The sequence below is a fragment of the Chlamydotis macqueenii genome, chromosome Z, assembly GCF_036417535.1.
Source record: "Chlamydotis macqueenii isolate bChlMac1 chromosome Z, bChlMac1.mat, whole genome shotgun sequence".
Taxonomy (NCBI): domain Eukaryota; kingdom Metazoa; phylum Chordata; class Aves; order Otidiformes; family Otididae; genus Chlamydotis; species Chlamydotis macqueenii.
In genome coordinates, this window is record NC_141593.1 from 14,617,372 (window position 1) to 14,644,777 (window position 27,406).

Consider the following 27,406-nt stretch of genomic DNA (forward strand, 5'->3'; position numbering starts at 1 on the left):
GTATGTGAAGCTGAAACAGGGAGTTGTTCGGAGAGTTCGACAGCTGTTTTGTAAAGATAGGAAGGGAAACGGGACAGCTGTTAACGGGCTTTTAGGTAATGTTGCAAATCAAGCACATGACCCCAGCTTCTTTTCTGTAGCAGTCTTCACTTATTTAGATATTCAGAAATGCATAGAAGTTAGAAGAGACACCTCCATAACTGTTCTTCAAAAATATATTTAAAACATTTACAGATTTTCCGCCTGTCCCCAAATCCAGAAGTGGATTTTAGCGGTGGATTTTTTTGTAGTCCACATTTTCATTTTCCCTTTTTTTCTCTTGCTATCACATTGTCATGTAAAAGAGACAGACCAGCTGTGAAGATATTAACGACTGTACCAAGACAGACAACAAAACTTCCTGCTACAAAGAATATAGAAGCAGACAGAATTAAAGAGAAAGTATTTTTTCAGTCACCTCTTTTAGCAGTGCTGCCACTATACTGTTATTATTTTTATTACTTCTAATGATGTTAAAAATACAGTAACAGCTAGTATATGTTTAATTAAAATTGTTATTGGGCCCTTAAATGTACTTGCACCAATCTCAACCTACTTAGCCCTTCAATTTCAAACGCATCATAATGCTAATTCTCAAAAGTATTTTTTTGTTTGGTGTTTTTTATTATTGTTTTAGAATAGCAGTGCTGATAAATATTTGGAGTTACATTGCAAGGTTTCTGTCAGTCTCACTCAACACTATGACTACAGTCCTTTATGTACCAGATAGACTGTGATTTACAGATACTAATGTTTTCAGTGTGTATTGTAACCAGCCTTTGTAGCCTAATCCAAAGTAGTTTAATTTTAGTATCTGAAAAGACATTGAAAATGTGTTTTTAAATATAGTTGGAGAAGTAGGATCAATCCTGTGGGTGATGAATGAGCATTGGAGTGCAGTGCCTTCGATGGGCACTTGACCCACAATGGCATGACCAAGGGAGTGGAGTGGCATCTCTGGTGTCGTCCGGATAAGTAGCTGCAAGCAGTACTGGTGCAGCTCTTCTGTCCATTTCCCCCTCTAAAGTGCTCTGTGGAGGAAGAAAGCTTCCAGGAAACCTGGCCTTGCATTTCCCCAAAGCCGCTAACACAGTTTTCAGTGTTAGGAATGTGGGAATGAGATTGGCAGCCCTACTACTTGTGATGGCAAGCATTGTCAGAAATACATCATTTTTATTCTCCTTTGGGAATGTCATAACTGCTGCCACATGGTCTCAGCTTTCCCCATTGTTTCTCTGCATAATGAAAGGAGAGGAGACAGGCCTCACGAGGGCATGGAGAACTCAACTGTGGCCTGAAAAATCCATAAAACTCTTTGTGAGGGCTACAGAATATTGCCATAGGATAAGGTAGCTGCTTTTGCTGTGCTGGAGGAGTTCTCGTCAGCTGCTGTTTCCCAAGCTGACGGGGGCTGGATAATTTGGAAAGCTTCTCTGTAGACACACATTTGAACAAACTGACCAGCATTCAGTCACAAGGAGTGTTTCCAGTTTCTAAGTGTAGAAAGTGATTAATGAGGCTTTCTTCTCTGAAAAATATTTCAGAAGCGCATAAAAATAATCTCACTTCACAGAAATATGTGGCTTTGCTGTAAGTGGAATATTCTAACAAAAAGGAATTGCAACTGAAAATTTGTACCTGTACTTACACCAAATGTATTTTCAGTTATTTCTTTTTAAAGTTACCAAACTCCTCAGGAGATTATCTACCTAATATTTATATTCTTACATAAGCCTTATTTTTTAACCTTATTGTAGAACATGCCTGCAGAAACTGCCCTGTACTCCGCTGTACTTAACTGCCCAGATCTACTACTTCACTAGGAATAATTTTCTTTAATGAATCATGAAGGATCCATAAAATTTATTCAGAATATTTATTTTACTGTTGTTAAGTCAGTGTGTTCTTGCGGGATTGTGCAATCTGGAGAGCGCTATAAATACTTGCAGTTACTGTGGAGCTGGAGGTGGTCCAGCGGAGGGTCACAAGGACGGGTGGAGGACAGGAGTGCACGGTATACAAGGAAAAGCCGAAGAAACGGGGTTTGTTTTCCATTACCTACAGGAGCTTTTATGGACAAGCTGTCTTTTTCTGAGAGGTACACACAAAATAGCAAGGGGCAGTGGTCACAGATCGCAGCAGCAGATGACCCTGTTTGAGCGTAAGGAAAAAATTCTTCCCTTGTGAGAGGTTAAGCGTTGGGGCAGGTTTTGCTGGAGAGGGCACACAATCTCTGTCTTTGGCAATACTCGAAGCAGGACAGGGCAAGGCCCTCAGCAGCCTGATCTAACTTCAGGGATGACCCTGCTTTGACTGAGAGGTTGGACTAGATAACCCCCAGAGGTCCCTCCTAAATTATTCTGTCATTCTCATAAGTAAATGAATCACAGATAAACAGAACTTTGTGTGCTCCTCTGCGCTTGCAAGCTCACTGATGATAGAACGACTGTAGGCAGTGTTGCTAACACTTTATGTGATTACAATTGCCTAAATTTTCCTACTGAAATGTTCTCAGTTGCCTCTAGCTCACCAGGGAATTGTCTTTTATTGTGTTTGTGAAAATGCGCTCAGATTTTGATACTCCCTTGAGAATTCTCAGTTTCGTGTGTGTGCGCTCGGTAGAAACTTGCTTACACTTAGTAACTAAAATCTCCGAAGAGCCTGACATCACAGTTTGCTTAGGCTCTCCTAGCAATTAGTACTGACGAGCCCGCGCGTGCTGCCGACGGAGGGTGTCTGAGCACGCTCTGTCCTGGGGCTGCAGAGAGGAAGCGGAGTTTCTCTCAGCGGCTGCAGCCAGCTGCTGCTGGGACATGGCCAAGCCCTGGAAAGGAGAGCAGGAAGCCTGTCTCCTGTGTGCGTTCAGTGACCCCCTGGTTGGTGCCAGGACAGCGTGGAGTTGGGAATCAGTTCAAATTTAGTGGGGACAAGGATTAAACTGGGGGAAAGGGATGTGGACAAGGGTTGTACTTATGCAGATGTGTAGATGTGAGCTGAAGGAGTCTCAGTGGTCCTGCAGATAGCTGTCTGCCTTACTTATCTGCTTGCATACCTTTGGGGCTCCTTCCTGGAGTGACCCTCTCCATATTCCAGGAGAAGCTTCCTGAAATTATTGAAATTTTGTTTGAATAGTCCTTTAGAATAAGCTTACCAACAGTGCAAGTGGATCCAGCTCTCTGAACAGCCTCTACCTGTGTTACCTGCTGCTGTCCTGAGAACATCATGCTGATATTCCCTAAAGGTGGTCTGGCATTGCTTAACATCAGGGCAGATGTGATAAGAAGCAGCCAGAGTTCACGTTCTGCTGACAACAAGAAACAGGGTTGTGCTGCAGTGCAGGGCACCAGGTGTGGTGGATATGCAGCCAAGGAGATGGGTCAGGCTGATGTAGATGGAGTGGGAGAGAAGGAACCTGTACAGCAGCTTGCTGTGTTTTGGAGGACCACTGTGGCCAGCAAAGAAAAGATGAGGGTTGTCTGAACGGAAAAAGTGGGACTGAGCACGAGAGCACTTGTCCTGTGGTAAGGACAAGGAGTCAGAAGTAAATAAGGCCAGGCTTGTGATACTGAGACACCAGGGATCATACTAGCAAAGAAATGCACAGAAAAGCTCTGGATAAGCCCTACAGCTTACTTCTTTTAGAGCCTGTATTAGAACTGGACTTCTTCTTCTCATCGATCTGCTGCTTCATACTGAAAAGATGCAAATCTCAGTGGCAAAGCACATGTCCGAGCTGGCTATAGAGAGCCAGCAATTGGACCTTTCCCATCCAGGCAGTGTTGTCAGAGTTGGCATTCAGGAAGACTGGCTCATATTTACTACATATTTTCTTCCTATGTACATACATAGAAAACATAAATCCACTGGTGACTGAGAATCCTCTAGGCACTCCACCAGAAGCGCACCAGAGCTTGGTCTCACTAGAGGCAACAGATCAGCATTTTAAGATGTGAAAAAGGGAACTTTTTATTACATTTATTTTCTCAGTTTAATATGAACACGCCTGTACTACATTTTGCAGAAGAGTCCCATGGGGAATTTGTCTAGGTACACCCTGTTCAGCCTGAGTAAGTGTGGCAGGGCCAGTCCTAGCCTCTGTTCATTTCATAATGAACTTGTGTCTTTTGTAGTGTGCGTGGTAGGACTTAAATTGCTCAGGAGTCACTGTGATCCTGGCATTTTTAATTTATAAGGACGCTTTCTAAAAAGCTGTTGAAATGTTAATATCTATTCAATGTATCTTTGATGTGAGCTTAAAAAGATGGTTTTCATAGAAGAAATTGCCATTGTCTGTGTCAACAAGAGGTTTCTCACCAGGACGCCTGTGACAAAAAGTAAATCCATTTATAAATTCTGTAACAAATGGCTAAATGCTGCGACAGCTGCATTATGCAAGGCTTTTAGCAAGGATGACGAGGATTCTGTAGCAGCAGTTGGGAGGGAGCTTTGGAGTATTTTAGGGACTTGATACCTTTTCATTTGTAATACTTGTGAAGTTCATTTGATGTGTTTATTGTTGCAGTCTTTAAACACACTTCAGTAAGTGCTCATGGTCACATAGCAGAGCTGTAGTTCTCTTGGGCCCTTCTGGACTTCAAATTGCAAAACAAAAGGCACACAAATGTCTGCCAAAATATGTTTTCTGACTTTTTAGGTAATTAAGTTCTGTTGTCTCGATAGCAAAAGCTCAGTGTTCCCTGTGGAGCAAGCAGCACAATTGTCAGATGAGCCCTAATTGTACTACTTCAAGATGCCAAAGTAGATCCCTCAGTAAATCATTTTTTCCCCTGAATTGAGCTGAACTAGCTGGATTCCACCCTCCCACTTCATGATGTTTGCTGGGAACTCCTGGCCCCAAACAGAAAACCGAGCTGTGGCCTGGGACGGTGCTGGGATCTGTCCCTCTGCAGCAGTCCGCTCCCCTGGGCACTCAGCAATGGTGCATCGCACATGCCCACGTTCACCCATCATGGAAAGTTGAAAATGAACTCAGAATCACAGTCAAAAAGTGTGGGATATCAAAGGGGAAAGGAAAGAAAATAAGGGTAGAGGGAAAGCACCTTGAGGAAAGAGGCAGGGAATTCATCAGTGGAAGCAAAGTGCACAGGGAGGGAAAGAGGGAGCGAGAAAAGACAAAATGGAGAAAATGGAAAGTGCAAAAGGATTTCTGTTGCTAGGTTAAGTGGTAAAATCTGAGATCCTCAGTGGTCTAAAGGAGCAGGAAAAGGAATTTGTTCTCTTATCTTCCCATCACATGTATGTTAGTTTTTCTGTTTTTGCAAACTGGACTTAAAAAATCCCAACGTTGCCTTTCCTTTGACTGTCATGCTTCTGGGAGCCTGACACCAAGTGTGCTCAGTTCCCGCTGAAATGTATGAAAGTTAATTGCGTGCTTGGATTAGATTATTCCTCTACTCACATTCTCTTCCTTCTTACTGTCCTTGGCCCTGCCACGCTATCACACATCACTCACAAACAATTTCACGGATATGATTCTTCAGAGCTCGAAAATGAGAGGTATTTTTGACAGAATTGCAAGGCATGATGGCCTCTTCTCTTTGTTGAGCCCTCTTACTCATCTCTCAAACTGATTGTGGTATATCATCAGGGCCTGAATCACAAAAGCTATCCATCCTCTGCCTTGTCTCCAAGTGTAGTTTAGAAGTCACAGAGGGACTTAATGCTGTATTAACTGCTCTGCAAGATTTACAGGGAGGGTGGTGGGGAAAGACCACAGCCTGCAATAAATAAATTCTTTTCTTTCTGTCCCCGGTACAATCTCAGCAGCAGAATAAGCACGTGGCAAAAGTTCAGGAAATATTCTATTCCTTCAGTTCTTCAAGCTACTGTTCCTTTTCACAGCTCTGCCTGGGGAGCAAGCTAAAAACCACCATGAATGCTGTATGCACTCTGATAGCTGAGAAATTAATAGGAGTTTTATACACAAATCCAGAAGTATCAGTTTTATTGCTACTAGATGACTACACATTGAAGGGCTTTACTAAGCTGCCTTTCCTTACATTTTGGTGTACCCTTCCTTAGGACATTCTGCCTTCTTTTATAAACAAGAGTGAAGAAATTACTTTGCCCATGGACTAAACAAGGGATATAGCTTAGGCTGCCCCATGCTTGGCTGTATTCCCAGACTGGTGCTTATATAGTAACTTGTAAGCCAGCCTGAGAGGTGTCATTTACAGACAGAAAACAGGGTAGAGTTTGAGAGAAGAGGACAGGACTTTACACCTTTCTAAACCGTGAATTTTATGCTATCCATGCCATACTCCTCTTTCTGAGCTCTCCATGTATACATCATATGTAACTCGGGTTTCTTTGCAGCAGTCAAATGGAATAGCATTTTTTTGCACAGAGCTGTGAACTGACATGAGCTTGCCCAGTATTTTTTGATAAAAGTAGAAGAGAAAGTTTGTATTGTGTTTGTGTTACATAGCAAGTCTTATTAAGTTTGTCACTTACTGACCAGGGATGACAAAACTCAGCTGACTGATCAAATAAAGTGTTTTGTAGTAGAAAAAGTATTTTAAACCACCGTTGGTTGATACTCATGTCTATCTTCTCTTTTCAAAAGCATTGTAGAACAGTAATAGTTGTGCCAAGGAAGTCCTAAAATTCCTTTACCCTAGGATCCTGTCTCCTGTATCTTCAGTGGTTCCTTACCAAATGCACAGTGAAGAGCATAAGAATAGAGGAAGCACTGAATATTCTGCCTTCCCACAGTGATGTGGGTCTTGGGCGGAGTTGGAGCCAGAAGTAGTGCACTGATATTTATTACCTTTGAATATTTTTTCCTGTAAAGTTGGCAATTGTCCTCTTGAACATACAGATGTATAAAATTTTGGGATCCTAAACGCCATGTAAGGACTTCCACAACTCAGCTACAAGTTGAGTGGAGAAATGTGTCCTTTTGTTCCATTGAACCTGCTACTTACTAGTTGCATTAGCTACCCTTTTTTTTATTTCAAGAGACAGTGAATAGTCAATCCCAGGTCATCTCTTCTGTTTTTTCTAGTTTTGTAGATCTCCCTACTGAGCTGTCTTTTTTTCCAGGCTGGAAAGTGCTAGTTTATTTAATCCTAAAAAATCTGTTCTTTAGCTTTTTTTTTTTTCCAGCGTTATCTGAAAACAGTTTAGGATAGGAAATAATTTTCCTTTCCAACACTGCTGAAGGGGGGAAAAAGAGATGTGCGTGTGTGTCCATGCATGCATACGCACACTCTTACCTTCCACACCGTGGTGGTTTAGTCCTCGGAGGTCAGCTCCATTGCAGGACTTGCACAGTCCAACTGGGTGAGGAGAGACCAGAGAGCATGGAGAGCCCCATCAGTGTGACAGCTGTTTGGAAAAAGTTTACAGGCTTTCTGCAATGATAAAGGGTGATGGCTCTTTGACTTACCTTCTGCAAGGTAGCATTAGAGATACTACTCCTTTGAAGTGCTGCTCCTCTAGATGCTTAAGCAACTGATACTTTAATCTGCTCCTCATTTAACATGGTTTGAAAAGGTCTTGGCACTTTTATGAGAAAAAGGATCCTGATTTGAGCTAAACATATTTGCTGAGTGATTTCTAAAAGAAGAAAACTTGTAAAAACATATTTGATTTATAGTTTGGTGAGACATACCAGGCACGCTCAGGGGCCAGGTGTAGATTAATCTGTCAGTGTTTTGCCACTGTCGTAGGAATTTCCAACATGTGCCACCATGTTCTGTGCCCTCGGGACTCAAAAGGGATCACTCCTGGGTTTGGTTTCCCAGCTCAGATAACAGCACAAACATCTTGCCAACAGGCCGAGACCTATGCTGACCTACAATAGCGTTATACAAGCAGTGGCTTTAATAAAAGTAGTAGGTCTGTCTGCGCCTCATGATAAAATTATGCCCCATACAAGGGGCCAGTGCAAATTTAGGCATTGTCTGAAGCCCTCAGTATGGTTCATAATGGAGTTCGGGCAGATTTCCACAAGATGATGGAGTGTTCCTAACTGAAAAGCTATTCTCAAAATGAAGAACACCAGAGTACTTAGCATGAGCAAATCACTTTCTCTCACCTGCTTAGGAATAGCTGAACTGTTTCCGATGGAGATTTCTGTAAGAGGCATCTGATACCGAGATTGTCACCTCAAATGAATAAATTATAGCAAAGTGTCAAGCAACTGAATACCAGGTTTTGTAGTGGGAGGTGTAAGGAAGACTTAGCAGATGGCATTGTTAGGTCTGCTACTGATAAGTATTTTACTTTCACAGTTTCTGGCATCTTGTATCTCTGTTCTGTCATGTGGATACTCTGTCTACCCACTCTACTGTCATTACTCTTCCCATCTTCTAACAATTTTTCTCTCTTATGCTAAGATAAGGTCTCAGAAACTACCAAAGTTTTTGAGTTTTGCTTTACAGTTATAACTTCAGTCTCTTGACTGCCATTATTTTCCTTTTTTCTCCCTTGGAATGTTCAGATATAATTTGGATGCTTACCTCAAGCTTGATCATCTAGAAATGAACCTGGAAATTTTATAAGGTGTACATTGGTCTTTCCCATGTTCTTTAATTCCTGGGTTTTTTGGAACAATTTATACTTTGAAATTCATCTTTTTAATGATAATTTGACATTTCCATTTATTCTTCCTGTTAGAACTAAAAAGTATAGATAAAGAATTTAAAAAAAAAACCAAAATACTTAAAAAAATACCTTCAGTTTTTCAAATTTCAAACAAAGCAAAGCTCAGTAGTAAGCATTTATAAAACTTCATGCTATTGTTATTTCCTAAACTACCTTGTTTATTTTTTTTTAATATATATGTATCTCAGAATTGTTGGAGACAGAATTATTGGAGCTGGTCGTACTGTCAACACAGAGATGTTACCCAAAATTTCAGGTTCATTTAATCAATATAAAGTACTCTCCATAAGTCCATGTGTGGCAAGTGCAAACCATGCAAGGTGATTTCTTTTGACTTTTATGCTCATTCCTGCTGCTGGAATCTCATCACAAGTCAAGACAAGGGACCAGCTGAATTTCTGCTTGAGCGTCTGCACACTCTGTGCCCCTGCATCATTTTTAAGCTGTGCAGAATCACTGCCACTCAGCTTTAGGCACCTCATAAGGAGGAAGTGTGGGTTTTTTGTTTTGTTTTGTTTTTTTTCCTGAAGTAAGCACTTTGTTGCCAGTGAAGGAACTGGGCTCATCTGTGCCTGGCTGCTCATTCCCAAACCTTCACTGCTGCCTCGCACATGCTGACACATGCTTTTTTGTAGTCACACGGGAAGCTGGTTTGACGAACCAATCTGGCTGGAAAATGCTCCTTTTTTTTCCCCCTCCAGTGTTAGTTGTCACCAGCTTCCCTTCCCCAGCCCAGCATACAACCTGGTCATACAGGCTCTTGGAGCAGAAGAGAGTGAGTGGCCTGGGAAGCCTCCTTCTTCTGGTGGCACAGCCAGCTGTGCCTCCTGCTGCAGGAGCTGACTGAACTGCAGTCAAGGAGGAGAGATCAGCATCTCCAGATGGCAGATCAGAGCACCTCAGCTCCTTCCTTAAGGGCATCAATTAAGCTCTTTGAAGTTAGAAGGCAAGAATCCATGTCTTCGCACCCAGAAAGCACGCCAAGGAGCCCAGAGAGAAGAAAAGCCCACCCAGAACAAGGAAGGCTTCAGGGCAACAGTCTTGACATGTGTCCATAGCACCCTGGAAGCGTTCAGTGGAGAGAGTTTTGACAACACTGTGCTGGGATTGCCAAAGAAGAGGTTTTTTTGCCTTTTTGCCAGGCTTTTTTTTGTAGAGATCAAACACAACAGACCGCAGCATGGAAAGATTCCCTCTGCTCTCGTGCTTTGATACTAGTGGGGAACCCACGAAGGGATTATCCAGTCTGCAGCCATTGTATGTACTGTCCCTCGTGTTTAATGTAAATACGCTGGTTTAGGATGTGATTTAATTTACTGCTTAGGTTTCTTAGCTGTATCTTGATATGTTTAAAGAAATCCTTGATAGCATTGGATCCTTCGTGGGCAACCAAGGAACCAAACTGAGCAAGGTCAGTGTAAATGAGGTTCTTAGGAGTCTGACATAATGATAAAAATGCATCAGACAGTTGTATCAAAACTCATTGCTGGTCCTGTTGGTGTGAAGAAGAGCTTTGTGAGCTGTGGATTGTAATTCCACTGTTAGTTTTATGTTTGCATTGCCCAAGAGCAGCAGTGTGTGCTCAGAAATCCCTTGCAGAGCCGATCCTGGCCACAAGTGCTGCAGCACAGGGAACGTGTCTCCCAAGCACTGCCATCAGGATCACCACCCTTCACAGCTCAATTGTCCTCCCCTCACAGCTGTTGCCTTTTCTCTGTTGCTCTAACATCTGGAGACTTTCACCAAGACAAAGCATATGAAGAGCGAGTCTGCACATCTCTCTTCTCCAAGTCCTGAAGCCATAGCATCTCTTGGCTGGCTGGTAAGAAAGGAAACTGAGAGAGAAGTTGTAAAATACAGAGGGAATTTTCCGTGTCACCAGTGGGGCCTCTGTCTCTCTGATTTAGCGTTTGCTTAAATAAACTCAGACAGTATGATTTACTGTATATTCAAGAGTTGGGCCTACGTAAAAGGATGACATTTCCCAAGGTCACTCTTGTTGCTGTAACAAAAGCAGTTCTCTGTGTGGTGAAGGAACGGGAAAAATTAAGAAGACTTTCTGAACCCGATTAGAATTGCAATCAAGAAGCATAGTATACAGTGGGACATATGCTAGGTGAGTCATCATAAACATTAGTTTTTCCCACTTCTGATATTACTTTATCATTAAAATCTGATAAAACATGTAATTTGTCTTTTATTTTAGCAGATTTTGTGTTATTTAAGCATGTTACTCACAATGAGCCAAAGCTTGCTAGTTTTCCTCTCATTTTCTTTCACATATCTTAAATTAGGTGTTTGCATTTACTTCTTGTCGTAATGTTTTCTAATTCTAGTCTTAACCATTCAGTGTCTGTTTTCTTTAATTAAATAAATAGACCCTTAGACATTTTTTAATTTACATGGCTAAGAAAAATACTATCCATAAGGCATATCCACAAGGCCAAGTGCAAGGTCCTGCACATGGGTCAGGGCAATCCCAAACACAAATACAGGCTGGGTGGAGAATGGATTGAGAGCAGCTCTAAGGAGAAGGATTTGGAGGTACTGATGGACAAGAAGCTCAACATGAGCCAACAATATGTGCTTGCAGCCCAGAAAGCCAACCACATCCTGGGCTGCGTCAAAATAAATGTGTTCAGCAGGCTGAGGGAGGTGATTTCTCCCCCTCTGCTCTGCTCTGGTGAGACCCCAGCTGGAGTACTGTGTCCAGTTCTGGAGCCCCCAACATAAAGTGTGGACCAGTTGGAGAGAGTCCAGAGGAGGGCCATGAAGATGATCAGAGGGCTGGAGCGCCTCTTCTATGAGGACAAGCTGAGAGAGTGGGGGCTGTTCAGCCTGGAGAAGAGGAGGCCCCGGGGAGACCTTATAGTGGCCTCCCAGTACGCAAAGGGGGCTTATGAGAAAGATGGGGAGAAACTCTTTAGCAAGGGCCTGTTGTGATAGGATGAGGGGTAATGGTTTTAAAACAGAGGTAGGTAGATTCAGACTGGACTTAAGGCAATTTTTTTTTACAATGAGGCTGGTAGAAGCTTGGTACAGGTTGCCCAGAGAGATGGTGGATGCCCCATCCCTGGAAAGATTCAAGGCCAGGTTGCATGGGGCTCTAAGCAACCTGATCTGGTTGGAGATGTCCCTGCTCATTGCAGGGGGGTCGGATATGATGACTTTTAAAGGTTCCTTACTAACCCAAACTATTCTATGATTCTATAATATTTCAAATTTAAGAGACCTGTGAGACAGCATATTCTGTTTAAAAAAAAAAAATCACAACTAGCAAAATCGCACGAACAGTTTCTATACATTACTGCTGAGGGTGTCCTGGACTTCTGTAAGCAATAAAAAAAAATTACAGTGGATATGTGTCCGTAGGGATTAATATCTAACAGTTTGTAGCATGGAAACTCCACACTTAGTGTGATGGTGAAAACCTGGATTTAAAAAATGCAGGAAAATTCAAAGATCCTTCACAAATGGTATGATAAGAATGATCATATTGTACATTTTAATTGTAAATTACTAAAATTCTACCATTTAAAAATTTGGAATATATTGCTATGAAAGTCTTCCTGATGAAGATAACAACCTTCTTTTTTCAGGTCCTCTGCATTTGGACCTACCAGGACTAATGCAAAAGACCTGTGACTATGTGGCATCAGGATAATATCAGTGAAACTTCCTTAAAGATACATTCTGAGGCAATTTCTTAGAAAAATTTAAATATTGTGAGTAAAATTGGTAAACCACATGGAAGGTGAAACAAGAGTGTGGACATTAAATCTATTAGGAAATTATAGAATAACTTTCTACCCAAAACTAAACTGGATCTTGGTTTTGAATCTCTCGTACACTTGTGTAAATCCATTTTAGCAGCTGATGTTGATTGATACAATAGTAAAACCAGCACCAATTAGAGAGGAATTTTTCACCGAAGCCTAAAAATTTCCTGAAGTAAAACTTGATATCATCACTCAAGGATGTTCTCGCATGAATTATCCTCATAAGTATTTCTAAGTTTATTCTTTTAAAGACAGGACTACACCTATGGCATTCATCATGTTTCTCTGCTCACCTGTAGAGGGGGTGAACGAATCACTTAATGCCGTGTGCTTCAGTGTGCCCAAAATGTAGTTTTGGTCATTTTGTATAATTACAGCTTGGTGTAATTGTTGCTGGGGAAATGGTGTGATTATAACATTATTCTTGAGACCCGTCTGAGTAGCAAACTTTTTCTCACTGTGCAGGGGTGTAGATGGAATCACAATTGCTGAGAGCATAGTCAAGATAAATGCACACAAGTGATTTGTGAGCTGTTGCAAGCTCAATTTTCTCATACTAAGGCATTGGAGCAAAATCAGCCGAACAGCTGCCAGCTTAAATGGTGCATTTGTTGACACTCAGAGAATAGCAGAGGGATACTGAGAGTAAAATGAAGAGAACAAGGAAAGCTGGGCCAGAAGTGAGGTGACGCACGATTGCTGTGGGATATATGTTCTAGAGTACCTACCTTCAGGTTTTTCAAAGCTATGGGGTCTCCAGAGCAAGAAAGGTGTATCTTGTAGTAATACCTAGTGTCCATCTACAACAGTGATTAATACCTGCATTTAGAAACCTGAATATAAATGGAGCTTCCTAACTGACTGGCAGTGCAGTGTCTGACACATTAAAGCAAGCTGGTGCCAGGATTTTCTGAGTAATCATTTTGGCTTTGGCAACTGTTCTTCCTTCCCACTTTCTCAGCTCAGTTGGGGTTCAGATAATGAACCTCTCTTCTTCCCTGTTTCTCCACTGCAAAAAGCAGAGAAAAGCATATGTCACAAAAAATTTCAGGAAGATTATGTCTGATTTTTTTGAATGATGGCTTGAATGAGAACATGTACAAAGCTCTTAATATATTGTGTGTTGAATGTCCAGAACCTGCTGACTTTAAGTGCATATTGGAAAGCTTCTAGAGGAGAAGGAAGTACTATTATAGATGTTATGTAAGAGCATTTTTCAACTGACCTATGTTTCTTTGATGGTACTGGTGTACCTCTATTGACAGTGCCTGTTAATCTTTTGTTAATCTGAATAAACCATAAAAACCACTTTGCTTCTGCATGAACGTCACTCAGGGGAATGAGCCCCTCCTTGGCATAGTATCCTTAAGTCGATGCTTTTGTCAGAAGTGAAGTCTTCTTAGGCATGCTAAAGACTAATATAACAGTCATTCTGGAGACCTAAGTTGGTCTTTAGTTAACTTGAATGTTTGCTCTTTGTTTTGTCCAGTCAGGAAATGACTGTGTTTTCAAATTTAAAAAAAAATCAAGACTTCCCCCTAAACTCCTCCTATGGTTATTTGAAAAGACTAGTTTATAAAAAGACATTGGAGGAAGATGGGAAACAAGCCAAGCAAGAAAGGGTGATTTTTTAATAATCATCAAACTTCAACTATATCTCTTGAGTACTGAGAAGAAGAACCCCCACCACCCCTGTCTGTGACTCTTCCTTAACTAAGCTCTGAAGCCCAGGACTGACAGCCCTGGTTTCTCACAAAGAGAGAATGGATGTTAGGGAAAGTCAAGTTCAGCAGAGGATATATAAAACTTAAATCACTTTTGGCAGTCTGTCAGAAAAAAAAATAAAAAATATTTCCTTTATAAATCTGTCCACTGTGCTTTTGAATATGATTGTTTTGTCCAGATCTCCTCTGCAATAGTAAAATAAAGATGAGTCTGGAGGCCACTCAGCACCGTACAGATGATCAGAAGATTCTTTTAAGCTTATATCCAGATCACAGAAATAAAAGCTGAAGGAAAATATGTATTATTCTATTAAGCTCAACTCCCTTCTGAGTCATGAGTGCTCCTCGTTTGCGTGTTCTGTATGTAGTGCTTTGTTCATCCTGGTGCTGCTTGGCCAATACTTCTGGAGAGGGTTGTTTTTCCACTGCTAACTCAATTCCGTCAGTCTAATATCATTGGCATAATTTCTCTCTCTTTTGGTATTTACGTCATCCTGAATTTCAGAGTAAGTTAAAATGTATCCAGCTCAGCGACTTTCCCATTTTGGGAAGAACACCAGATACTCCCTGTGTGTAGCTTTAAATGTGTCACATACATTTCCTTTCGTGTGCAAGAGTCCAGCTGGGATCCGAAGCATGTATGTAAGTCATGGCCTTGCGAACTGCCTGGTGCTCTGGTTGGTTGGTTGGTTGGTTCTTTCAAAGAAAACTAGTTTGTAAATTAGCAGGATTTTTACATTATATATCACAATATTTTCTTCATTTCTGACAATGAAGAGTGGAGATTGTTGCCTTACAAATGCTATTAAAAGGACAATCCTGGTAGGTCTACAAGAACTCTATTTCAGCAGGGGGCAGGACTGTTGTCACAGTCATTTTCCTTTTGAAACCCACTAGAAAGGATGCTTTTACAAGAACACTGCAAAACTGCAAAGACTCAGGTTCTTGCTAAGTTTGAGGATAAATAAAGCAGGAAACGATACTTATATTCTTCCCTAGTTTGTTTTTAAAATTTCATTGGATCTTCTTTGAAGCTGGCAACTCATAGTTCATAATTTATTGCAATAATAAAGCTCTGAATTACCGAATGTGTAAACATCCTGGCTATAGTAATAAAACAGACACTCTAAAAAGCACAGGAGAAATATGGCATGCCAGAGTGTTCTAAAATACTCAAATCAATTCAATCCTTTTTGGGACACAAGAAAAGATATTATGGTCCAGGTGTGCAAAAAGAGTGAAAATACTGCATAAGCCCCTTTATATTTCACAGTCTCTGTAATGATGAAATTGGGTGTTCTTATTGTGAAGACATGAAGAATCAGCATGACTATCAGTCTTCAGGTATTCAAAGCCACATATAATTTTCAGTTGTCACTGTCACTGATCAGAGTACGGGAAGTAACTCCTTGGATTGCTTTGAGGGCTCAATTTCTGTTCAGTGCACATGCCCTTGTTGTGTCAGGTGGATCCTGTAGCAAGACATCTCAGAGGAATCTCTAAATGACAGATCAGTAATGACCCTTGGAGTTTCACTTCAGGTGCGGAAGGTAACAAGCAATCCTCCTAGTAACAGCCTTTGGATGTTTTTTGTCCTCTTAGTTTTTATATCGATATATGGTATCTGTAACAGGGAACTTCCCTCTGGAGTGAAGAACAAGAATCCTGCTGACTTTTGGGGATTTCCTTCAAAGGCATTCAGATAGTTCTTCTGTGGATAGAACTGGAGTTTTTCCTTCACTTACTTCACATGACTAAAAACCACACCAAATTCTAGTACTTCAAGTTTCAAATGGAGATTAGTGATTTGTACTGCGTGAAAGTCTCTGTAGAGTACAAGGTACAGTTTTTATGTCATGTACACAAGTGTTATTGCACATAAATTAGGCAGTCATTATTTTGAAGAATGGTTAAAAGCCAGAAGTAGCTTAAAGTTAAACAGTGGGAAGTACAAGAATTTACAGCTTGACTTTGGTCTCCCAAAAGTAGTGTGAATGAAAAGCACCGAATGTCAGGAACAAGGCCAGACTGAGGGCCAGTATCTTCATGAGTTACTTCATTCACATGCAACGTGTGGAGTGGGAATAAATAACAAGAAACATCAGGATGCATTTGTGCATGACCAGCACTGTTTCGATGATGAAATACAGAGTTTGGGACATAGTGTCATTGGTAATTGACAATACACAGCTGTGTCTGTCTAATGAAACCTGGCAAATTCACAGCCCTGCTTTTATGGAGCACTGACTATAGTGGACCTAATGATCAAAACCTTGTTAGATTTGTGAGGAAGACCTAGGTCTTTCTGTTGTGCTGTCAATATTCTGCAGATATCGTTAAACAGAGCTGTGCTGTGTCATTGCTTGCTTCTCTCTTTTCACACTGTCCTTACAGCCACCTACTTTCTCCTCCAGTCTCTTACCTCAAGATCTCTTTTGGGTGATCCCAGGTCCATGCAATTTCTTCTCTACGCTATCAGGATATGTATGTGCCAAACCAATAAATTGTCATCTTCACTATTTAAACTGAGTGACAGTGTGATTGCAGGTTTGCATCAGCTCCCACGTTTCATTTGCAGTTTGTCAATATTATGTTTCTTCTGCCTTTACCTCAGGTCTTTTGCTACCCTTTTCTATCTTCCTCTCATACACACGTATGTGTCCTCTTGTGCTTTTCTTTACAAACATATTGTCTTCTTTTCTCATCTTTTTTTCCTCCTGTGTCTTTGTCCTCCTTTATCTTGTGCTCCCTGCTTTTGCTCCCTTTGTCCACTCCCACTGCAGATGTTAGCTCTGCTGCAACTTTTCCTTTGTAAAAACACTCTCCATATTGTTCTCACATTGGCACTTCTGTTCGCTTCCCTGTCGCCACTGTGCAGCCGTTCACTGCCGCCCGACGCAGCGATGCGCTCGCCACAGCGCCCTGCCCGCCGCAGGGCTCCGCTTGCCCCTGGCCACCTCGCCCTGGCTCTGGTGCTCCAGGCTTGGTCCCCTCCTTGTCCCCCGGTCAGACCGGAGCATGGCTGTCCCCTGTGGGTACTCCTTTCACTGCTGTCAACGTGCATCTCTGCACAGCTTCTTGTTTATAGCAAATGAGCTAATATTAAAACAAGAGAGGTAAGTTTAGCCAGGACTATCAAGATATGCCCTAGCATGACATTTCCCTGAAGGTAATTGTAGAACTTCTGTCTTAAACAGGGTTCACACCTAACAGACTTACTCCCCAGATCCTCTGAGTATTTTCCTCTTAGATTCTGGGGAGGCGAGTGTCACCCTGCAGCCTGGTTTGGGGATGCTGGATAGTACTTCAGGTTGTCTTTCTGGAAAAATGTTGGTCTTGGGTCTGAGCACCCATCTCTAGTGGGGAACTGGTGGCTTCACAGGGGCTGTGTCTCAGCTGGGACATCCCTTTACCACTGCCTGGTGGCTTTATTATGCTGCATGATGGTGAACAATGGGTTTGCTTTTAGGCAGCTATTAACTTTGAGCTGGGCTTCAGATTGGAAGTTGCTAGTACCTGTGCAGGAGAAAGAAGGATGTTGGAGATTTTGTCGGTGCTGTTGGATTTGTTTGCTCTGAGAAGGGCATGGAAGACCTTTTGTGATATTTGCTTACTGCACATATTGTTTGTCTGTGGGACCTAATTTGTCCTTTCATATTTCCTCATATGCCCTACCACATAATGTTAGTCAATACTGAACATCTACAGCAATGGCCATAACAGATAAAAGCATTATTCACTATTATTTTTATACATACTTTCTGGAAAATCTAATTTCAATTTGAGTTACAATTATATAAGCAATTAAGAGATAATTGGAAATGGGTTTCTTATATTAATGGCCTTTCCTTAACAAATACTGTGACCTCTGGCTCCGCTTTCCTTTATATATTATATATGTGGGCAGACCAGTTGATGCAGCTTGTTTGTAACAGAAATTATGTGACTCCACCGCTGCACATGGGAGAGCGTAATCTGGAAAGCACATGCCAAAGACCATGGAACCTGTGGCACATGTCCACATCCCCGCTCATCCCTATACTGGCTCCTGAGCAGTAGTACTGAGTAATGCTGTATTTTTTTTTTCCCAATTCCTGAACTTTATTTACTTAATTTTTGTGTGTACCCTTATGGACACCACATCAGTGAGCCACATCCATTTCTGTTCTGTGGATGCTCAGTAGCACAGAGGGTGTGGGACACCAGCACAGCCATTGGACTTGGCTGCTGTGGAAGTGCACTGCTTCTGCAAGGCTTTTATTCTTTTAACTGTGTGAATCTCACTTGACTTAAAAAAGAGAGAAGTTTGTTCTGAAAGAGGCCAACTTGAAAAAGAGAAGCCATTGTCCCTACATTCAGTGTTACCAAGCTCCAGGATTGTTGGGTTTTAGTTTGTTTGGGTTTTTTTCATTTATTACATTGCAAACTTGCCAAAAAAACCCTTCTGGCATTCCCCAAAACACTGTGCACACCCCATCTGTTAGGCAGGAATGCTTACATGTTATTGCTCAAAGTAGCAGTCACCAAATTAGCCTTCAGTGCAGAGGTGAAGGCTTCTTTCATGTTCCTCAGCAAAACACCTGTGTTTATCAAGAACTATTACAATATTTAGAGTTATGCCATGGGCAAAATATTCTCTTATTCAGCATTTCCCTTCAGTTTTCACTGCAATATAGCATCTTAAGAGTTATTAAACTTCACTTTGTTTCTGTTCAGTACTTTATGCAAGAGGATCTTGTTACTGATATGAAGGAAATTATCTTATTTTCCACAGAAGATTGTTCCAGAACTGTACTGTTGGCCCTTCATGGACCATGTACCTAGAGCAAAACCTGAATCAGACTAGCAGGCAGCCTGATGAGGAAGAGACGTGGCTGTTGTCTCCACGTACTGCATCCCACTCCTCATATATCTTATGTCTGACAATTCATTAGCACTGGACTGCACCTATTTAAAATATCATTCACTGACAGCAAATGCTCATTTTGCTGCACAGTTTGAACAAATCAGAATTTCCTGGTACCAGAGAAATAAACCTGCCCTTATTAAAGTAAATTGCCCAACATTTGTTGAGCTTGGTGGATTCAGGAACAGAACCTAATTGATAGAGCATTTACTTTCAATGTACAAATTTAAGTGAGAGTAAATAATGCTCCAGGTCTTCATAACTGTTCCCAATTTTAAATTTAGTTAATTCCCTTGTTTACATTTCCATTTCTATTTCTATCTTTCTCTGTATTGCTCTAGCAATGACGCATTGTGTATGCTTTGAGGATGGATTATATGAAGATACATACTGTTGCATAAGGTTTCTTCTATCATTGATTTGCATATTAGAACATGTTTTTCTTCTGTAAGTTTGCTCTAAGTTTGGCAGGTATCGTAACATTCCGATAACTGATAATTCTACGTAAAAAAATTACCACAGTCATAAATACTTGCTTTTGTTTGGCAAAAATACATCCACTTTTTAAAATTTGCTGGTTAGTTAGCTTGATTTTTTTTGATCATTCATATCCTTATTATTGTTTCACCTACCGAAGTCCCATATTAGTAAGAGACTTTTCTGTACACCCTTGTTCTGCAGAAGTACTGGAGCTCTGGTGGCAGCAGGGCTTTCCCCAAGATGATGATCACCTATTCCATTACACCCCAGTTATAAACTTCAGTTCCTTACTATTCCATGCTCAAAACTAGCTCCCTTTAAAGTGAAATTTTATTAGAGGGATTTTTAAGCGAAAAAAAAACCAAGGGAGCTTAGTCTCGAAAGGAATTAGTGTTCTGACACCTCTAGATTTTAGGATTTTTTTTTGTTCTGAAGTCCATCTCTGTATAATTCCCAGTAAGCTGTAATTACTGTACTGTATCCTCTTTTAAAATGGTAAAGAATATATAGCATTGAAACTACACTAGATAGAAAGTTGCAGGCTGGTGACCTACAAACAAATGTGAGCAGAAGAGATGGCACATCTACATTCCTGATTCTTTCCATAAACCACACTATTGTTTTAGCTACTGTTTTGGCACAGTTTCTTCTGGCTGAGCCAGAGTTTAGACCATGGCTAATCTGTGGTCATAATATAATGAGAGCAGAGTGTGAAGAGATTTTACTCTTTTGCATCACCATTGTGGCAGCTAAACCCAGGGACAGGACTAGAAACTCTTCTACAAACCTTCTTTGGAGCCACAGTGAAAGCCACAGGTTTGCCATTTTTTCCCCATATTTTCTACTGTTGCATCAGCATATTCAGCCAAGCCATTATCTTGAATGAAGTGAGTGGTTTTATTCATTGCAATTTGACTAGAAAGCACTGGATCGGGTAGGAAAAGAGCAAGTGTGTATCCGTGCTTTGTTTTGCTTTTCTAGTCTATTTAAAATCTCAGTTTGACAGCCTTTACTTTCAGTACCCTGCTGCATTTATGCCTAAATGCATTCAACTGAGCTATTGTGTTCATTTATCACATTCTGGTACAATTTGTTGAGGAGATGGAGCTCACACAGGATCCTATATAACGCTGATAATTGATTTGTGTGGGAAACAAGGAATTCAGGAGATCTACCCCGAGAGTGCCAAGCCTTATAGAAGTCAGTATGACAAAGATTTCTCCAGTCAGTCACAAAAGCTTGCAGTTTTGAAGGCTGGAAACTTGACACAGAAACTAGAAATAATCAATCAGAAGCTAATTTTTCTTACAATGGAACTAGTCATAAAGAATATACATACACATACACACACTTTTTTTTTTCATTTATATATTTATCTAAAAACTGGTAAACCGAGAGTATATGAATCCCAAATGAAACTGCTCCCTGCTAAAAAATTCTTATGCCTTTTGAAGGAACATCTGTGAGACAAAGAATTAAGAGTCTTCGGAAGAGGAAGTGGAAAAGAAAGTGGTACCTTAGGGATACATTTGCCTGAAGTTAGGGTGTAAGAAACGAAGTCTTAATCTGTATTCTGTGTGCATTGCTAGTCCTCTCCATTGTAACTGATGTCACTTCTGCCTGTGCTATGATCCATTTTCCTAGAAGAGTTTGTACATCTTACAGTCCTTAATTTAGCTTGTATATAAAGCTGGTGAATTCAACAGAATTCATTATTAAGACACTGGAGAGCCTATATCTAAGATCCTGCTGGTCCTTTCAAAATCTATATTTGATTCCATTCAGTTCATTTCATCATCTTGAGAAGTGACAGTGTGACTTTATGTACCTCTGGAGATGAGGACATGGTCTGCATAGGCTTTAAATATTGTATGTTCTAGCTATAAAAAAAAAATGGTGCAGGCATAAACAGAAATATTCTAATTTAGGAGGGTTTTCCAGTATATAGTGTATAATTTTCTCAAATTCTTAACCTGTTTCAGTAAAAATAGCTATATTTGTTCTTGATGCACGTAGTTGAGGACAGAAACAGGAAAAGCCATAACATGTACTTCCATGCACACTATCTGTTTATAGAAGAAGGGAGAAACTCATGTCTTGTTGATTATAGGTATTATGCAACGGAGGCAATTACTCATGTCTTTGAAGAAAAGGCACAAAATTTCACTTATTTTTCTTTGTTTTGTTTTTAAACAATTATTTGGTTTTCAATTAAATAGAAAAGAAAGTTCAAGTTTGAAAGCTGAAACATTCATACATTTTTAAAGTTATAATACTGTTCTTGAATCTTTTATTCTGTTTTATTTTGCATCCATGTTATGACAATTTGCAATTTCATGATCATGTGCTGATTTTAACAAAGACTTCCACCATGTGAAAGTTGTTTGATGAATGATGTATATATATGTGTAAAAGCTCAAATCAAAGTCAGTCAAAAGCATTTTGAGATTTAGGCCAAAACTGTCAAATATTGAATGCCATACCAAACCAAACTGCAACAGTCAAAATGTTTTGTTTCAATATTATCTGAAAAAGAACTGTGTGATTTTTCCATTTGCTGCAACATTTCATTTCAAAATTTGTTTCAATTTAAAAAAAATAAATTTATTTAAAGTTCAGTGAAATGGAACATACTAGCTAAGAAAGAGAGAGAAAAAAAGTTCTGTTTAAATCTTTCCAATAAAACATCATTTGTTTTAGGTTGGCAAGAGTTCTAAATCCTTAAGGGGGGGCAGGGGCAGGGGAGTGTAAGCCACCCAATTTACGAAATCTCTTATTTGCATACTTATGCTCAAGACTTGTTCAATGTCCGAAGTGTGAAGTGAAGCAATGCTATGGGATGAGCAAAAGAGAAATTCATGTTTCTGTATGAGTTACTGCCTGATGTGGATGCTTGGAAATGTGTATTATAAAGCACACAGTTTGAACAATTAAGCCCAGGAAATACAAACTGCTCTGGTGTTCAGTGGCTGTGTCTGAGCTGTAAATAAAGGAGTCAACATGCAGGCAGGCTACAAAATCCTCATGCATAGGAGGAAGCATCTGATGTGTCTGAATGTCTTGTGCCTTAATACTTTTTCTGACTTTTAGTGTAAATATTTTGTACCAAATATTATTATAGAATCATAGAATGGTTGGGAGGGACCTTTAAAGCTCATCTTGTCCAACCCCCCTGCGAGGAGCAGGGACATCTCCAACCAGATGATGTTGCTCAGAGCCCCATCCAACGTGGCCTGGAATGTTTCCAATGGGGCATCTACCACCTCTCTGGGCAACCTGTGCCAGTGTTCCACCACTCTCATTGTAAAAAACTTCTTCCTTATACCTAGTTTGAAAGTCTGATATTCACAGTTGTGATACTGCAAAAGTATTTGCAAAGAACTTTGCATACAGGGTCCAGTAACATCATGTTGTTCCCTGGCCAGGGATCATTTCACCTGTAATAAACACCTGAGTAACACATTTTAAGTGCCTTATGAAGAAATTTTCTTAAACAAATAATCACATTTCCCAGATAGTCAGTGAAGGGAGGTAGACACTTCCATGTGCATGCAATCTCCCTCTGGAAACCTTTCCAGGCCAAATAGGAAACATTGGCATTAGACCCTTAAAAATCAGGGAAAAGTTAAGTACTTTGAAAGCAGTGAGTCATACCTGCAACTTCTGCTTTTATTTTTCTCACAAGGGTTGATGAGTCTGACTAACTGTAGCAGTCATTTCATGGCCCTACATCATTTCAGTTTTGACAAAGAACAGAAATTATGAATGTAGAAGCAGCATGTGTGTCACAGATTAAATATTTCACATGGTTATGATTTAGCAACAGCTTAAGATTTATTGATAGTGTGAGGTAAATCAAAGATTAAATTTAGCAGCACATAATCATTAACTGATTTAAAGATTAAGAAAGTAATCCAGTGAGGTATATTATTATTAAAACAGCGACTTAATTACAGATTCAAGAATTACAAGATTCACACTAACTTACTACAGGGTATCCTCAGTCAATATATATGTATAAACACAAAACACAAAAACACAGAGAGAGATATTTGGATCTAGTGAAATATCTGTGTAGAGGGGACTAGCCTGTAGTTAAAAGTTTCCTCCTTTTCTCTGTATGAGTAGAGACGTGGATAGGGGAGACTAGCCTATAGTTAAAAGTTCCCTCTACCTCCTTGAGTTTAGAGTAGGTACAACACAGCGACATTCCTCAATGGGCCATAATTGAGCCTCAAGAAGTTGAACTTCGCCCTGGCCTTTCACCAGCTTTGCTGGCAGATGGTCCTTAAACCTCTTTGGTCTAAGGAAGCTATGCCCGAGAGGCATCCCAGTTCAGGGGAGATGCTGATCCCAGCCACCTGCAATCCAGGAGAGCTCAGTGGGTCTCACATAGGGTCACTATTTGTAGGGTCTGAGATAATTGACTTTTGTCAGGTACTTCTCCATTTCAGCTTGACTCGGATGGCGACATATTCTGGTGCTTTCCACTAGTTGTTTTCTGGTATCACACTCCTGAGTTTTGACTTGGGCTAAGATGCGCTAGGTTGCCAGGAGAAAATTGTCAGTTATTATATTTTCCTTGTTTGAAACAGAAGCCAGGTGTGTCAAGGGGGTGCCTTAATGCTCCAGTTCACCGTATTCACAGTCTGTTCCTGGCTTGCCCTCGGTCGGTTTGAGGCCCAGGAGGGGAGGAATCGCACCAAGCACCGAGCGGCTCAGGAGCCAGGGGCGGAGGGGCTGCACCACCACAATGTAGCAGAACAGGCACGTGCTTAGAGCTGTCCTTATCTCTCTCGGAGCAAGGTTATACCTACACAGTGTCGCACAGAAACCTTCACTCAGTTCAAGGTAGCCACTCCAATGAGCAGACACATTGCAAAACCTCTCAGCTGGGTAAATACTAAGCTGTGGTTAGTCTAATGCTGAGCTCTGCAGTGCCACGCTTTCTCTAAAGCAAGTGCAGGGCTAATTCAGGTGTATCTGTACTGAACTGATCAAACGCAGCACAACCAGCCGGTCACAAGAGGTGAGCATCCCACCATTTTCAGCATTGGTGTGGCCTCACCTGGAGTGCTGTATGCAGTTCTGGGCCCCAGAGTTTAGGAAGGATGTGAAGGTCCTTGAATGTGTCCAGAGGAAGGCAATAAAGCTGGGGAAAGGTCTGGAAGGCCCTTTACCATAGGCATGTCCTGTGAGGAGTGGGTAAGGACTTTGGGCTCTTCTAGTTTGGAGAAAAGGAGGCTGAGAGGTGACCTCATTGCTCTCCAGTTGCTCAGGATGACCTCATTGGAGAGAGGAAGTGGAGAGGGAGGTGCTGGTCTGTTCTCCCTGGTATCCAGTGATAGAACACATGGGAATGGTTCAAAGCTGTGCTGGAGGAGGTTTAGACTGGACATTAGGAACCATTTCTTTACTGAGAGGGTGGTCAAACACTGGAACAGGCTTCCTGGAGAAGCGATTGATGCCTCAAGCCTGTTGGTGTTTAAGAGGCATTTGGACAATGTCCTTAACAACATGCTTTAACTTTTGGTCAGCCCTGACATGGTCAGGCAGTTGGACTAAATGATCATTGTAGGTCGCTTCCATCTGAAACAGTCTATTCTATTCTATTCTATTCTATTCTATTCTATTCTATTTATTCTATTCTATTCTATTCTGTTCTACTATAGCTGTAGGGTTGGCAGATCCCTACGCTGTGCGTCAGGCTGTGATACTAACACTTCTACACTGCACCTGATTTTCAAATTTGGCTTCCTACAGGTATAGTCCTATGCATTTATGCATATAAGAAGAAATTAAATCTTGCCTCATTATACAGAAGTAATTGGAAGAAAATTTAATTATTTATTAAAAATACTGAGCTTTATTTTAACAGCATGTTAGTCTGGCTCACAGATTTGTTTAATGTGTCTTGTTCTGTCCCCTGCTATTTCTCCTGACAGACCTTTTCCGGTGGCCACAAATCAGCAAGTGCAGATCACCTGAACTGGAGACATTTTCATGTTATTGGACTGACGGAAATTTTTATAACCTCACTGCTCCAGGAACAATACAACTATTGTACATGAAAAGGTAATAATATGGAAAGAACAAAAGAAAGGGGAAAAGGGAGAGAACTCATATATTTTCCTATGCCTGTTAGCTCATTGCTGTTATTTTTTTTGCTATGATACAAGCCATACTGTTTTTAAGGGCAAAAAACTGTGGGTTTAAGTGCATATATTTCAATGTCAAAATGTGTTGTTAATTATTAAGCAATTTACAGTGACAAGCATTACTTGGCAGATAATTAAGAACACATTCTTAATAAATTTAGGTCCAGGTTGTACACTGGATGGTGTGGGAAAGGCTTTTTAATAGGGAACTTCAGTTTATTCCTTATCAACCTAACATGCAGCTGTGAGATTTGTTATATCTGTGCACAGATATATATATCTGTGGAGCTTGGAGACAAGCCTCTTTCAAATTTTTATTAAAATTTTATAACGCTCCCATGGATCAGTTGCTAGATTGAAGTCTAAATGTGCAGGTCCATGTGAAAAGGCTGCTCTGAGACTGGAGATTACGTTTCATTGAGCCCTGTTAAATTCTGATTCATATTCCACTTAAGCTTTTGTAATTTTCAGGTTGTTACAATGATTAGCCTGAAAGAGGACATAGACATTACCAATAATGGCTTTTGTTCACAGGAACAGGAAGATGTGAGTTTCTGTTCCATGTAGTGTACTGGGTTTCAACCTTTTTGATCTACAGACACTTTCTAATGGTGATGATACATTTGCTTAGCAAACTGAAGCCTAATGGCAAGACTGGCTTGCTTTCTTACTCTTCTGAGACCGCTCAGAAATACAGGGAGCCACGTTAAAACCACTAATTAATTGTAAATGTTTAGCTGACCGTTGTCAGTGTCATGTACCATGAGGGTACAAACTTTAAAAATTAATTAAACTACGATGAAGCAGTACTGCGTACATTGAGTAGTTCACATATTTCATCTTTGCATTAGAATACTGCAATAAAAGATGTGAATTGAACATTCACATTAAAAATATTTCTGTTTCAACGTGCAAGCAACATTTAAGGCTCAGGACTGAACTCTTACCGTCTAAACCAGTCTCCTATTTAACATAAGCCATAGTATCTAACTGCATGCATGTTTAGCAAGTCCTGACTCTGGCAGAGCTACAGCATTTCCTTTAGGAAAGTGTCTGGTCTCATCAGCTAAGCTCAAAACCAGTGCTTAGTGGCAGAAATGCTTCTTCCTCGATTTATGTAGCATCTGCCTTTTTAGTTTTTAGGCACACACTCCAATATTGAAGGCTGCACCTAGCATAACCGATTTAGCTTAATCCTCCTTCTGTACAGCTTCAATGGCTTTTGGTAAGAAAAGGCATTTACGGTATATTTTCAACAAACCGCGACTGTAATTTTTTAAAAGATCCCTGTTCAGTGTATATTTGGGCTGAGAGATAGTATCAAGATAAAGAACAGCAGCAGCAGATCTGTTCACTATGAGATTTGGTTTTCTAAAGTGACTTCAGAAATACTAAATAAATGTCTGTCGCTTTTCCTGTAGACTGTTTCTAACAATTTGGTAGTTCTCATTTTGCTTTAACTGAAGACTTTCTTGGTTTTGGACCTTCTGAATAGTTTTAACTTGGCCGTAGGAAAATGACCCTACACAAGTAGCAATGTTTGTCAGTCTGAGAGTTCATGCCACTCTTTATAACTCTGCTGGTTTGTCTTTTTTTAAGAGACGGTGAATGTGATATTTCCTGCTGCAATTCTTTTATTTACAAAGAACATTTATGAATTTTTGAACAGTCAGAATGGAAAAACATAAG

The 27,406-nt window shown here is 40.6% G+C and overlaps 1 protein-coding gene across 1 annotated transcript in view; it reads left to right on the forward strand.

Annotated features, from left to right (window-relative positions):
• GHR (growth hormone receptor) overlaps positions 1–27,406 on the forward strand; it is a 130,006-nt gene that overhangs the window by 88,333 nt on the left and 14,267 nt on the right. Inside the window, exon 4 of the mRNA XM_086770495.1 lies at positions 25,505–25,634. Within this exon, the coding sequence (XP_086626621.1) occupies positions 25,505–25,634 (130 nt within the window). The remainder of the gene's footprint in view (positions 1–25,504; positions 25,635–27,406) is intronic.